Raw genomic sequence first — 15,438 nt, 5'->3', positions numbered from 1 at the left:
TCTCTCTCTCTCTCTCTCTCTTCAGTCGTCTCAATGTCAATATATTACAGGTAATTATGATGATTCAGCCCTCCACATTTTAATAAGTATAATCACACTTTTTTATTGACAGGTACTGACTGGATGGCTTAACTTTTACCTAATATCCAATTTCTTAAATTTTCGAAATCAGGCGTTTCATATATATGCTTTGCAGAAAAAATAAACCAGCGGAAAACAGGAAGTTCTATACGAAAATACCAATAAATAATTGAAATAAGATAATCGAAATAATATAAATAACTGGTGTTTTTTTTTTAGGAAGTACGTATTTTACTACAAAGTCACTTTCCAAACAATTTTTTAAAATTCCGCTGGAATTAAAAGATTTTATTTTTAAATTTTGATTAAAAAAAACTATTGATGTGCAATTTGTGCAAAGTCATGAAACGACAGCTGGCTAAAAGCAAGACAGAAGAGTGCTGTATAGTTAGAGATTAAGTGTTAACTAGAAGAAGCTGTATGTATTAGTTGTTGTTTTTCACTTTTTAGCAGCAAGAAACCAGCCTCTCGCTGTCATAATTGATTTAGTGGTCCAGTGACAAGTAATTTTTGAGTCAATATTTCAAATAATAAGTTAATGCGTCTCACCTTATTAATGGATTTTTTTTATTTGGTCTAACTAAGACCTCATGTCGGTCAGTTTATAGCATATCAGAGAGATATAAATGCTTATATTTTTTTCTTAATTCTAGTATTCTACGTTTTTCTGTTCTAAAAAGGGAAAAATAGGAGAAAAATGTGGGTGATAACCATATTAAAAATTTAGTATAGGCCAATTGGAAATGAATTCACAAACTAAATTTTAGTTAAACACGTGAAAGGTAGCAGCTAAAAAAACCTGAAAAATAGAAGTAATTTGTGTTTTTCACAGGTTTTAAGTTCCCTTTAGCTACATTGATGTTGATCAGAGTTTTACATTTATTTATAAATAGCAAGGTTTTGGAGTTACTGAGGAACACGTGACATTCACATGAAAAACACGTATCTGGTAGAACCAGTTATATTACATTATTATTTTTTGCCTTGCAATACTATTTAAAGTATTGAATATATTTGGTGCAGCGTTAATCTGATTAAATTGATTTTGCTGGCAAGAACCGCTCTCCACTCTAATGTTTGTCATTTAATGCTATCATGCAGATTTGACCCGTTTAACAAGCAGCTTTTAGACTGGCGAAACGAGTGAAGTGCCACACAGCAGGAAGCCAAATCGCAATGTGGCAAAGATAAATTTCTTGTTCTTTAGTTCTTCGCAGTGCCTGCTATCATGGCATTAATTTTCGTGGCGTGATTCTGCTGAGCCACTATTTACCCTTCCAATGAAAAAACTTGCCGCAAGAGCGAAGAAGCGTTGGTGGCATGGGTTTTTAAATAATCAGCATCGATTGTTTAGGAACATTGGCCAAGCGCAGTAATCACAATTTTGCATAACGAAAACTGCACACAAGGGGAAAATCCGCCGACTCACGACGTTCGTTTGCTTGCCAACCACTTGCGTGAACAAAATATAAAAGCAGTGTGCGCGGCGTCTGATCTACTGTTTTAAGTGCGCATTGCCTTAATTTGATGTTTTTCGCGAGCGAAAATTTCCATTCCGGAGCCCGGCAGCGGGCAATAAAGAATTAAAAATATCGTTATTCTAGCCAGCTTGAATGCTGGTGCAATCAAACAGGCTTTTTCGCCAGCCAGTTGTTAGTATCCATATTTTTTCGGAGCCTAAGTCAAGCGAGCGTCAGTCAGGCGACGGTGCGACAGCGCCAAAAAGGCTAAACCGAGAGCGAAAATAACGGAGCGCCTACATCCATAGGCACCGAATTGAAGAAAAGATTTTCTCTTTTCGCTGGCTGATGGCTTGATTGAAAGGGTCAAAAAGGTCCAGCAAAGACCTCTTCTATGTGTGCGTAAGTGGCCGACGCTCTCTGCTGCAGCATCTATTTATGCACTCTAATCAAAAGTGCGAAGCTTGTTTGTTGATTTATGACGGCAAAAAGCGGCTCGGATTACGAGCGCCTGCAGGATGAGCAGCACCAGCACTCTCGCGTAGGCTGACCGTCGTCGGTCAGGCCGCTCGAGCCGGCCGGCGTTTTAAAACCTGATGTTGCCAACAAACACATGGCCAAATCGCGCGACCTGTCTCGCTCGCTTGGTTCCTGTCCAACGCAGAGTGTGTGTGTATATATATATATACAGTGCTTGTAATCTTTTACCCTCTTTTCCTCGCACAACACTCTTTCTCGTGATGCGAGCGAGCCAATGAACGTGCACATTCACTCACTCAGCCGATGCTCCGGCGGAATTACAGGTTTTCACAGGTTGATAATCATCGTCGCCGTGTGTCTCGTGCGAAAATTAATGAGCCTGTGCAAATGCAAAAGTTGCTTATAAATTGGAGCGCCTGGCAACGAAACTCCATCAGGCGCCACTTTCTTTACCAGTTCAACGCCTTTTAAACGACAATCGTTTTATTTTTTTACTTATTATCAGGGAACAACAGTGCAATCAGCTTAATTCTTGTATGTATGAAAATATATATTAATTAGAAATAATCTCCATGCACGAGTTGTGAACATAGAGTGATTAAGATAGGCAGTTCAAAGAGCGATTATTTCATGAAATATCAAACATTTCCTTTATACATCGTGTTTTTTAACCTATTGTTAATTCATTTATTTTAATATGATGATTCTCGATCATCAAGTATTTTTAAATTTGGCATAATTGCTTAATGTTTCGTCAGCAGATAAAACGAGCAGCCAGATTGAGCTTGATCAACAGCACTTAATGCATCATATTCAACAGATTTTTTGACTAGGTTCTTTACTGATGTGTTGGAGCACAGCATATATAATTTTTGTAGAGAAATTAACTTGCAATTATTTTTAAGCGACCTAGAATCACCTAAATTAACGTTTCTGGCTCTCTTGTCAAGATCGCGGAAGGAAATTGACTGTTGCCCTGAGAGATGGAGTCAACATTCTTGTCACAGCTCTTTACGCAAACAAAAAGCGATGCTCTTGAGAGCAACCTAGAGGCAATAAAACCTCTGAAATATAGTTAAGGAGACACGATGGATTTTCAAAGAACAATTGCTGATAAGTTCATTCGCCTGCTTACGTGGCAATCAGATCAAACGCATCATGAAATTATGTGTTCATACTCTTGGAATATGAACATTGAGAATAGCTGACAATGCACTGCCAAGCATAATTATAGCATTAAAAACCATTATTGCAGTCATTATGGAGCTGCAATAAGTCCTTGCTTGGCCATTACATTTTTTCAGTTTCTCCACGATGATTTTTTATGATTGAAGAGAAAGAACGGCATTTGAAATTACACCATAAATTGTGATTTATTATGACAAAAATTATACTAAAACAAAAGCAGCTCCTAAAATGCTCTTGACTCACGGCTAGTCGCTTCCAGAATCCGAATCTGATTCAGGCTCTTCCACTCTGATTTTGAACTTGTACTCTTGATCGCAGCCCAAGTAGGCATCAGACATGAAGTACAGAGTGTATTCATAGTCGCCGCACGGTTTTGGAGCGACAAAGTCAAGCTTAACCTTGGCCTTTTGCTGAAGGGTGAGCCGTTTAATGGACAGCAGGGCGTTGGTTTTTGGGTCACCAATTACGACCCACCAGCCTTCCTCTCGTTTCTGCAACACATTGGAGAGAAATTACAAATCACAGTTCAGCAAATCGCAAATCGCTGAGCCAATGACAAGATAATGGTCCTGGGGACACGATAATTGACAGCGTTTAACTACCTGTGGGAAGAATGGTGCTATAACTGGGCCTGTTACTTCGTCTTCACGCTCGAGATTTACTACAACATTCACTGAGTCTCCGATGTGGATGTCATCCTTATCCAGCACTTCGTAATTCATCTCGATATTGGGGTAGCGGTTGCAGAATCGAGCAACATCCACCATCTGTGCATCAGAAAGCTGAAGCAGTTTGCTGCGGGCATCATCTTCCAGCTCCATAATGTCGAAAACGGTTTCCACCTCTTTGGACAAGCACCGCTCAATGATTTCCTAGAGAGAAATTAATAAGAAAGTTAATAACAAGTATTGGCATGCTTAGCTATGAAGGTGAAATCATGCCAAATTAAGTGATGAACAAATTTGCTATCTATTGCTATATCTGAAAGGAGCGACTTAGCAATTTAGCGTTCCGAGTAAAATGTGGCTGACAAAGTCTTATTTTATAAACAGCAGCAAAAATTATAAACAAGGGTGTCTTTTCTAGCTAAACGCGTGATCAACAGTGATAATGATGGTCACGTCCTCTAGCAGCTGTTTAGTTTGAAACCCACTCTATTTTTGAATCAAATTTCCATGACGTCGATTAAAAAAAATTTAAAAGCATAAAAATAAATACAAACCGGTGTGAAATGAGGCAGTTGCTTCAAGTACGAGTCCTTGCTCCACATGGCTTGAGTCACCATCTGCGCCAGTTCCATGGCTGCCACGGCAGGTGAGAGCCAACCATTTGAACTGAGTACGTCAACGCACGCCTGAATCAGTCTGATGGCCTTGTTGAGGATCATTTCTGTATCCTGCTGAAGCTCTGCGCCCAGCTGCAGTCTTGAGAGGTGCGCTTGCAGCAGCAGATTGGTCTTAGTGTGCGGGTCGTTATATTTAGCGGCAGGCACTTTGTTTGGCAGCTTAGACGCCAACGCCTTCAGGATGACGTCCTCTCTGTGCCGCACCGGCACGTCCTCGTACTCATTGGCGGCAGAGATTATCTCAATCAGACCGCGGATTTTGGTCTTGTTGTTGAGTGACAAGCTGAACAGCTCGATAGTGGTGTAGTTGATGTAATAGTAGGCTGCGATCATTCCCAAGTTAAGCGGCTGACAGTCCACTTCGTCCTCAATGCTGATGCACTTGGACTGCTGCAGGTCGTTCAGTGTGTTTTCAATCATCTCAGAGAGCTGGTCAGAAAGGTGGCGGTGGGTTACGCCTTGAAGACCATAGTAATTGGGATTCTGAGTCAATCTGCGGTAGATGAAGGACCAGGTCAGGTAATCGACAGCGTCCTGTTTGTTTTCAATCGTCTTTGTGACAATCTCCGCGTTGAAGTGGTCATGCAAACGATGGTCCAAGTGACTCTCAACTGGCAGCGGCTCGCTCAGGAACTTCTTGTAGAAATCTTTCTTGGAGGTCTGACACATCAACACGCACTTGGCGTCATCATCATATTTAGGTCTATTCGCCCTGCCAACCATCTGCAGAACGTCTGTGATTGGGTAGTCCTCGTAGGCATGAACCTACCAAAAGTAAAAAATTTATTGTGTAAGTAAATACAAAATTTTGCTTTGCTTACTTTGCCATTGTAGCACTGAGTGTCCATGATGACGACCAAATGGGCGAAAATATTAGTGGCCCAGCACAGACTTCGGGTCAGCACTGCAACCTGAACAGCTCCAGATTCAAACAGCTGCTCAACGATCTTGGTGTCTGTGTAGCTTAGGCCCTTGTGGATGTAAGCGACGCCTTGAGATAGAGTCTCTTTCAAAGTCTGCGAATGTTTAAAAAATCATTTGTTATCAAAGAAAAATATATGAAATTTTAATCATGAACCGCTCATCAATGATAGCATGGAGTTATTAAATTTGTTTGTTTACCTTGTCTGACAATTTGTCCAAAAACGGCTTCAGGTCGTCAACATGGGCACGCAAGAACTGACTTGCACTGCCTTCCGACGCAGAGTAGGTGAGAATGTCAATGGCTGTCAAACGCGCCTGCTTCCTTGTTGGGACAAAGACGATGACAGGCTTGTTGCGGCTGTGTCTCATGATGCTATTGTACACTGGCTTGGCCATGGAATTGATTCTTGTCTGGTTGTGCGTGATGTTAAAGCCCTATAGTGACAGTTAAAAATTAAATTCAGCTCCATAAAAACTAAAGTGTAAAACAAACCTGAATGTGCAGCTCCAGAGGAACAGGCCTCACGCTGGGATGGAAGTTGAAGGTGGAATTAGCCATGCATCCAAGCCACCCGGCCATGTCCTTTGCGTCCCCAATGGAAGAACCCAAACCAATAATCCTGATTTGCTTCTCAAGCTGTGATGAAATGAACCGCATGCGAGAGCAAACTACTTCCAGAACTGGCCCATCATCTCCACCAAGAAGCTGAAATTTATTTTAAGTTATGGCTCTTGATCGCAACAGACATTGATTAATTATAGAATTCAACTCCTTGAATTATATTAGAATGCCTCACCTGCAGTTCGTCTACAATGAAAAGCTGAACAGACTGCACATTTTTGCGCTGCTTCCATCTCCTGGAGAGCACATCCCACTTTTCAGCGGTTGTAACGATAATTTGACCCTTGGCAAGCAACTTCAAGTCGGTGCCTGTTTCACCAGTCAGGAGGACAACCTAGTAAGAAATGATTATCAATACTGTCTCATAATATTTTTCAAACGCTTACTTTTTTGCCCCACACATTTCCAAATCGCTTGGACCAGTCGTAGTACACATTCTGAGCCAGAGCTTCCTTTGCAACCAGGTAAACGCAGCGCCCCTCTGGATTTTGCGAGAAGAGCCGCAGAACAGCAAACTCGGCAATAGTCGTCTTGCCAGAGCCAGTGGGCGCACCAATAAACACGTTGTCGTCACTGTTGTACAAGGCATTGAAGACCTGCGTCTGGATAGGATTGAATTGCTTGAATGAGTAAAGCGACTCGTATTCAGAGTTTCGCAGGGCAGTGATTGGCAAAGGTTGTAAGTCAAGCAGCTCTGTTGGAGGCGGGTTCTTCTCAGGGAGGATCAAGTGCCTGAAGGTCACTGGCAACTGTGTCTCAGAGCCTAAGAAAAATTAATGGTATCGAATCTAGACAAGAATTGAGTTTTTGATGTTTACCTATCCAGCGGTCTGACACAATCCTAAGGAAATATTGAGGAGGCAGGGGCTCAAACACCGGCACAAAGAACTTGACGTGATGCACATCACGGGCAAACTTGGCCTTCAGCAGGAAATATTCGCTGTGGAGAACAACCTCAGAGTCAACATCTTCCACCAAGATCCAAAAAGCTTCCGAGGCGCCATGAATTTTTTCATCCCATTCAAAGTCAGGCGTTAGGGTGAGCTCCACGCGAAGAGTTGATCTGTAAACGTAATGGATCAAGTAAGTTTAAGGAACTAAAAATATGTGTGCCAAAACAATGATTTCTAAATGTGGATTTTAACCTTGTAACGGGTTGAATGTGTGTGGACAACTCCAGTTTAGGGAACTGGTGCACATATCTATAAATGGTCTTTCCAAGTCGAGGCACACGAATCAGTTCTCCAATTTCATTTGGTCCCAAATCATACAGCCGCTCCCAAGGGAAGTTCTTCTTCTCGATTTTTTTCACGATTTCCTCGGGCATTTTTCTGAATTGTCTTAATGGAGACATGGACTGCCACATTCTGCGGTCAATCATTTTGCAAAGAGAGAGCGTCTTGTCGGCCAACTGGGCCCAGCCTCTGAACATGACTGTGGATAAAATGCCATAGTAAAATGGTGAAAATTGTAAATATAAATTTAGTGTACCGATTTCGAAAATCGCCCTCATTAATCGAGAAGCTGACTGTGTGATGTACACCATGTCAGACATGAGTGCAAAGCCTTCCAGCTTGAGTTGAGAAATGTATGCCTGCAGCAGTACGTTCACCTTTGCGCTAGGCTCTTCAATGCCTTCTTTGATAGGAATTGGAACTCTTTCAATCAGTTTTTGCAATTCTAACTTCTCCTCGTCACGGACAGTGATGTTTCTGAATTCGCTTGAGAGTGAGAAAACCCTGAAGTTCAAAATAGTTAGATATCTCTTATACATGGTATTAATATCAATCATACCTGAAAATTTCAATCTCACTCAAGGTTGGCTTCAGCAGCTGATTGTATGTTGACATGGAATCATGAGTGCAGTAGAAGTGGCTGGCAATGCGGCCCAGCTCAGTCACCTGCAGTGCTCCAGTTTTCCTGTCATACTTGGCAAGACCACATCTGTCCAAGAGAACTGCAGCAGTGTGGACGAGGTCGGCCCTACGCTGCTCAAGAAGAGGGTCCTCTTTGAGCATGTCATAGCTGACTCCATACAGAGTGGGGTTTCGGAGCATTCGGATGTATAAGTAAGTGTAGCCAAGCCAAGTGACTGCATCTTGAACGTTCTGGATGGAGCCCAGCACGATTTCTGCATTCAACATATCTGGCAGCTTGGAGATCATCTGTGACTCAATTGGAAGCTGTTGGTTCAGCAGAGATAGATAATACTGCAGCTCGCTGTGGTTGGTGATCAAAATGCCTTCACCCTTTGTGTCATACTGAGGTCTGCCAGCGCGACCAAGCATCTATAAATTAAAAAAATTAAGTTATAATTATTATTACAGATATAAAAATTATCACAACCAAATAATTAATTTTTGGTATGCAAAGAAATCTCCCTACTATACAATACCCGATCGCATCACAGTTTTGGGCCCGCAAGGGGCGGGGGCGGGGGGGGCGGGGTGGGGGGGGCGAGGGGGGAAGGTGTGCTGGAGGTTTTTCCCCCGGGGCCCGTAGGGCCCCGGGGGCCCCCCTCTTTGTAAACCGCTTCCCTATGCTTCTGTGTAAAAAAATCGGCAATTCGGCCGCGATCGCCGCCGAAACCCGAAAAGTCGACGCGCGGCGGCCGTAAAGTCAGGAAACAAGCGTGAAACCCGAGATTTTTGCCATAGGCGAATTTAAAAAAAAATAAAACGAAAAAGGCCTTTTTTGAGGGTTCCCCGGGGGCGGCGGGGGGTGCGAGGGGGATGGGGGATTGAAACCGGCGCCATCGGAAGCGGAATTTAACCCCGAGGTGGGCCCACACCGGTTTTTGCCCGCACGTCCCATAGGAGCCGAGATATAAAATTCAGAAGCCGCAAAAACGTGGTTTGGACAATAATTATTTTTTTCGAGGGGCCCCCGCGGAGCCCCGCGACCACGTACGGCCCGCCGCGACCCCTCATTCGACGGGGGCCGCGATTAGCTTCATTTTCATGTGCGGGTTTGGCATCCTGCTCGAACCGCCCGGAAGGTGGAAGCCCAGAAAGGGTAAAAAACAGGCAAAAGTCGAAGCTCCCATAAGAATAACCCACGTTTTTCGAATGACCTGAGGAAAATTCCAAGATAGCCAATCTTCAGGGTTGGGCTAAAAACTAAGGCCCTGAGAGTATGAAATCCGGGTGACCTCGCCAGGGTCAGCGGTGACCCCCCAAAGTTGAAAAACGTCATTTTTCGATATTTGAGGCGCCCCCGCAATTTGGCTATGGGCCCCAGGGCCCCCAAACTCGAGATTCGTGCAGGCGACGACTGTGGGAGGCCGACGGTGTGCGGAAAAGATTTTTCCGCCCCATAGCGAAAAAGTTATTAACCGGGCAAATTTTGCCCATTTTCCCTTCCGCGCCATTTGGGCAGGCATAACTTCGGACCTGAGAAAAAAATTCAAAAAAATGGCTCTAGAGTCGATGCGGAATTTATCCCCGAACATTTTAAGACCGAATTCGACCTGATCGGATGAAAACCCAGGGACGAGTAGGCTTTGGCGCGCGGCGCGGAAGGGTTTTTTAGCTCCCATAAGCTTAACATGGGAAATAGGAATTCGGATTTCGGGCCGAAAAAAATTCTTTTCGGCCGCGATTGCTGTGCCACGCTCTTCCGCCCGGCGAAGAGTCCCCGCAAACCGAATTTGGCGGAAATCCGGCCCATAGGCGAATCACGGCGGCGCATCGAAAGTCCGCGATTCGCCCAGCACGAAAATGAACAGGCTAAAAAAACGCGCATCGGCGCCGCGGAGCCGCCCGCCGCTGAATCTCGAATTTGACAATCGCAAACCCACGGCTGGGTGCGCGGGGGTCTGAATCCAAATTTTTACCATCGTAGCTCTTCCAAAATTCGATTTAGAGGCGAATTTCGGTTTTGGGTGTGCAAAACGTGTGCACGGCGGCAGCGTGCTGCGGCGCGGCGACGTGCCGCACACATTTATTTTTGCCAAAATTCGAGTTTCCGCCGCAGGATCGACCGCGACCCCTCATTCGAAAGGGCCCGCCGAGCGCTTCAACCTGGCGCGGTCAAACGACCTTCCCCAGGGTCCCCCGACCTGAGATTCTTCCGCAGGCAGAATTTAACCGCGTTTTCGGCGTTTTCCGCCAAGTTTGCCGCTGCTTTGCGTCCACCAGCCGCACTTCAAACCACCAACCTTCCCCAGGTCGCCCACCCTGAGCACCTTCAGTGCGCGATTCGGCCGGCCGCAACCACTCATTTCGCTTCTTTTGGCGCATTTAGAGTGCGAAAAAGTGCGAATCGCGTTCGCGGAAGCGGCGCAGCGTGCTCAGCAGACGCATTTCGCCCGCCGCAAACACACATTCTGCGGCGCGGCACACTGCCGCACGGATTTATTTTTGCCAAAATTCGAGTATTCGCCGCACGGTCGACCGCGACCCCTCATTCGAAAGCGCCCGCCGAGCGCTTTAACCTGAAGCAACCGGCCGCCCTTCCCCAGGGTCCCCCGACCTGAGATTCTTCCGCAGGCAGAATTTAGCAGCGTTTTCGGCGTTTTCCGCCAAGTTTGCCGCTGCTTTGCGTCCACCAGCCGCACTTCAAACCACCAACCTTCCCCAGGTCGCCCACCCTGAGCACCTTCAGTGCGCGATTCGGCCGCCCGCAACCACTCATTTCGCTTCGTTTGGCGCATTTAGAGTTCGAAAAAGTGCGAATCGCATTCGCGCAGGCGGCGCAGCGTGCACTGCAGATGCATTCCGCCCGCCGCACGGATTTATTTTTGCCAAAATTCGAGTATTCGCCGCAGAATCGACCGCGACCCATCATTCGAAAGGGCCCGCCGACCGCTTTAACCTGAGGCAACCGGCCGCCCTTCCCCAGGGTCCCCCGACCTGAGACCCTCCCGCAGGCCGAATTTAACGGCGTTTTCGGCGTTTTCCGCCAAGTTGGCCGCAGCTTTGCGTCCACCAGCCGCACTTCGGTCCACCAACCTTCCCCAGGTCGCCCACCCTGAGCTCTTTCACTGCGCGATTTGGCCGGCCGCAACCACTCATTTCGCTTCGTTTGGCGCATTTAGAGTTCGAAAAAGTGCGAATCGCATTCGCCCGCCGCACAAGACACATTCAAAATCATTTTTTAGCCGTAAATCGTGTATCCATCGCAGCGACGACCACGACCCCACATTCGAAAGTGCCCGCCGAGATCTTCAACCCGCCGCGACCGGCCGACCTTTTCTCAGGGTCCCCCGACCTGAAACTCTCGAAATGACCGCCACGCTCTCCGCCGCCCACCCAACGGACCGGCGGAGCGATTTTCGCGCGCGAACCCTCTCCGGAGGCGTCTCGCCTTCGCGCGCACCCCCCAACAACCCCCGCCGACCTTTCTCAGGGTCCCCCGACCTGAAACCCTCGAATTGAGCGCCACGGTCTCCGCCGCGCGACCAACCGACCGGCGGACCGATTTTCGCGCGCAACCCCTCCCCGGAGGCGTCCCGCCGGGGCGCGCACCCCCTCTACCTCCCCTGCGACCTTTCTCAGGGTGGCCGACCTGAAATCTCTCAATCTGCCGGCGTTCTCGGCGTTTCCGGCGCCGAAGGCGCCGTCGGCCCCCTCCGGTGCTCGGGGGGGCCCCGGAGCGCCCCCGCTCGGTGTTTGGGGGGTTGGTAGTTGCCCCTACAATCGACGCGAAGCGCTACAGCGCTTGTAAACTGAAATAATTTCTCATACCTTCCCTGTTTCATTTTGTCACTTTGATGAAAAAAATGATAACTTGCTAAATCTTACGAGCAACCAGATTTCAAGACCTCTTTTTAATTTTGTGATATATAAAGTTAAAAAGAAGTTGAATAACTTGTCGTGTTTCAATCATCTGACACCTACTCCTACAAATCAAAGTTTACCTGCAAAACATCAAGCGCGCCTAACTCTGTCCAGCGTCCCTTCTCGGGGTTGTAAACCTGAGTGCCTTTGATGATTACAGTGTGGGCGGGTAAATTGACACCCCAAGCTAAGGTGGCAGTAGAAACCAAGACCTGAATATGCCTGTCTGCAAACAAGTCTTCAACAAGGGTCCTGTCAACTCTGGTCATTCCAGCGTGATGGATGGCGAATCCGTATGGCAGGAGGTCTTTCAATTCTGGATTTTTCACTTGGTCTGCTTCACTTCTCAACACCTCAGTTGATGCCGAACCTTCTCTCAAAAAGAGACCAAGGGTGTCCTTTTCAAGACAGGCATCTCGGAGAGCTCGGGCAGTTTTGCCTGTTAATTTTTCATTAACACAACATGTCGTTTAAAGGAAGAATAAATCTGTACCTGTCTCCTTTCTGGAATGTACAAAAATCAACACTTGATTTTTGCCAGCTTGGTCCATGACCTTTTCGTAAACAACATCGTTCATTGCTTGGAAACGTTTGAGTGCTTTCTTCTCAGTGATTCCAATGTACTGCTGCTCCAGTGGAACGGGCCTGAAGCTATTATCAAAGTAAAAGAGGCCCTGAAAGAAGTTATTGTGATATATTCAGCTAAAATATTAGCTATTTCCAACGCATACGGTTTCAGGCTTCACACGCAAAAATGTAGCCACGTCCTGGTAGTTAGGCAGAGTAGCACTGAGGCCGACAATTCGCACGTCCTCTTGCGTTGATTCAATGGTTCGGATGGTTCTTGCGACCAAAGATTCAAGAACTGGGCCACGCTCATCGTGAAGCAGGTGAATTTCATCCTGATTGAAATAAAGCTGGTGAAAAAGATGTCAAATCAACACAGCCATACTTACAATAATAACCAGTCGAACAAGCTGTGTAAAACTCTTTTCTCCGCCTTTCCTGGTAATGATGTCCCACTTTTCAGGGGTGCAGACAATGACTTGAGTCGCGCCAATCTGCTCTCTGGTCAACTGATGGTCACCAGTCAACTCAGAAACGATGATGTTGTAGGAGGCAAGACGCTGAGTAAATAGATTAGGGAAAATGTTTCTAAAGCGAATAATAAGATCTCACTTACCTTTCCAAAGTTTCCAACCATTTCCTGCACAAGTGATCTCATGGGGGCAACGTAAATGATTTTGAACTCGTCGGCATTGATAGTTCCGTCAGGGTTGATGTACTTTCCGATCTCTCGCATCATGCAAAGCATTGCAACGTTGGTTTTACCAGCACCCTGAAATAAGAGTGGCAGGTCAGTTTCAGTCGCTTGACTAAGAAAACAAAACAAAACTCACAGTTGGAGCGCAAAGGAGTAAGTTTTCGTCAGATTCCATGGCAGCCTTTTGCAATCGGCTCTGAATTCTGTTTAGTGTCTTGAACCCGTCAAATGCTGCCTGTGCATATTTTGGGAGTTTGTCAACTGAGAACAGAGTCTCATTGTTCTGGAATGGCTTTGGCTTCAAAGCAGGCACGTGGACCTCTTCATAGCCTATTGAGTGGTTTAAAATGTATGTCCTGACTGAAGCTAATTACGCGCTACTCTACCTTTGCGTTGCTTTCTGAAAGATCCCTCAGGGAGCTGACATTTCTTGTTAGCCATGAAATGGCATCCTTGTGTGAATGTAATATCAGCAAAGTCAAGAACTGTCCTAGTGCCCGCCACCTGTCCTGCAATACCCTCCGGTCCGACTCCTTCGTCAGCATTTTTTTGGTGGCTGCTTATTTCAAAATTAACCTATGTCTAGCGAAAATCTCTAAATATTTACCTAGACCTGGCCTCAGTGCCTTCCCCGTCTCCATCTTCTTCATTTCCAGTTTCAAGCTGAAGCAGGATCTTAGCAAGTGCTGAGTCCTCCTTCATCTTGGACTTCAATGCTTCCTTTTCAGATTCGCTTTGAGACGAAGCCAACAATGTGCAATACACAACTGGAAATTTATTTCATGCTTTAAGTGCACTCATTTACAAGACTTCAGCTTACTCATTTGTCGGTGTTTTTTCAACAGCTTGATGAAGTCGAAACATTCATATCCTAGGAGGAGAACCAACTGAGTCTCTGCCTCGCGGTCATCTGCTGCACTCTTCAACACAGACAACACCTCTGCAGCTTTTTCTTGAGATTTAATGGCGTCATCGTAGAACTTTGATAGACGACGTTGCAGCCAATAGGCATCTATGTCCAATGCATGAAGGGTTATCTTTTTCTTCTTCTCCATCTTTTCGCGTTCAGCTGCTGCCAACTGGTGCAGATAAAATAAGCCAACAAGAACAGAACAAAATTAAAATTTACATTTTCTGCATGGATTGAAGTGTCAAGTCTAGCCTCCTCTCCTTCATCCATATCCTCAATGTCTTCGCACACTTCACCGTGTTTGTCCTCATCATCTTCATCGGAGCTCTCTTCAAACTGGCAGTTAATACCATATGTCTCGTCAATGTTTTCATCTGAGGATTGGATATTTTAACTCCTATTTTGAATTGACCTTTGAATACTTACCAGCATTAGCAGCATTGGAGTCTGTGTTGAAGTCATTGATCTTCTTTCCTAAATTTGTTAGGAGCGCAAATCTCTCCTCTGCAATGGGCCCAAGCAGAGCTTCGGTCTCCCTCTTTTTTTCTTTATCTTTGTATTTGTCATTTTTCAGGACAACAAGTACTTCATCTGCTGCACCGCACAGGATGTCTCGGGGCTTTATAAAAATATTTCAATATAATCAAGCAAATATATAGTTAGTTATTGAGATACACACTTGATCTCCCAATGCCTCCTGAATGAAGCTGAGCAAAACTTCATAGGTTTGCCTGGTTTCCTGGGTCTTAGGACGATACAAAATTTCAGGAACATAATCGACATTGTCGTCTAGAATGTTTGATCCTCTCATCCGTGTAAAATCATACTGCGCTTCGTCTCGTTTTTGCCTCTTCGCCTTTCTTTCCTCTGTCCTTTCTGGTCTACTTCTTTGATACCGGTCTCCCATTCGGGTACCATCAAGTTTGCCAACAAGCGAGACAACTTCTCCTGTGGCTTCATCTCTGCTTCGACGCTCGATCAAACGAGTGTCCGCTTGCAGGACAAGATTCGAGTTCTAAAAAGTTTTGGTTATGTAATCCTATACATTGATATTAATTCAGGAGAATTTTCTTTACCGCTTTGTATTCATACTGCTGTTGACGGGCCGCGGCATCCGCCATGGCGAAATCAGTTCAGTAACTGACGTTCCGAACGTTTCCTTCTTACTTTCGATCCTCTGCGGCAATCAGAAAAACTTTTCGTAATTAAATCTGTCTTCAATGAGGTTAGCACGAGAATCGATGCAAAATTACCTGATGAAAGAAATTATGCTTTATCTCGCGTGCGTAAACAAACATCAACCATTAATCGATGGTGCTGCCACAAGATGACAGTGTTCGTGACGTCAGGTGGAATTTTGCCCGCTTCTTGCTGAAAAGCAGAA

General features: G+C 45.6%; 1 protein-coding gene across 1 annotated transcript; it reads right to left on the bottom strand.

Moving 5' to 3' along the window:
• Positions 1-3,368: 3,368 nt before the first annotated feature.
• Positions 3,369-15,424, bottom strand: l(3)72Ab (U5 small nuclear ribonucleoprotein l(3)72Ab). The gene is made up of 26 exons (XM_065497738.1): positions 15,308-15,424; positions 15,131-15,231; positions 14,734-15,069; positions 14,481-14,673; positions 14,274-14,428; positions 13,965-14,223; positions 13,752-13,911; positions 13,531-13,700; positions 13,281-13,474; positions 13,064-13,219; positions 12,837-13,007; positions 12,612-12,782; positions 12,374-12,554; positions 11,961-12,319; positions 7,895-8,388; positions 7,592-7,839; positions 7,246-7,534; positions 6,919-7,163; positions 6,487-6,863; positions 6,276-6,434; positions 5,972-6,184; positions 5,677-5,913; positions 5,376-5,570; positions 4,432-5,319; positions 3,812-4,081; positions 3,369-3,700 (listed from the first exon to the last, which is right to left on the bottom strand). Exons 2-26 carry the CDS (start codon positions 15,173-15,175, stop codon positions 3,455-3,457), a joined length of 6,411 nt encoding a protein of 2,136 aa, XP_065353810.1. The 5' UTR covers positions 15,176-15,231; positions 15,308-15,424; the 3' UTR covers positions 3,369-3,454.
• Between the last annotated feature and the right edge of the window lie 14 nt (positions 15,425-15,438).

The sequence above is a fragment of the Cloeon dipterum genome, chromosome 1 (assembly GCF_949628265.1).
Source record: "Cloeon dipterum chromosome 1, ieCloDipt1.1, whole genome shotgun sequence".
In the NCBI taxonomy this organism is placed as follows: Eukaryota; Metazoa; Arthropoda; class Insecta; order Ephemeroptera; family Baetidae; genus Cloeon; species Cloeon dipterum.
Note: the sequence above shows the minus strand (reverse complement) of the source record. Positions and strands in the feature narration are given on the sequence as shown.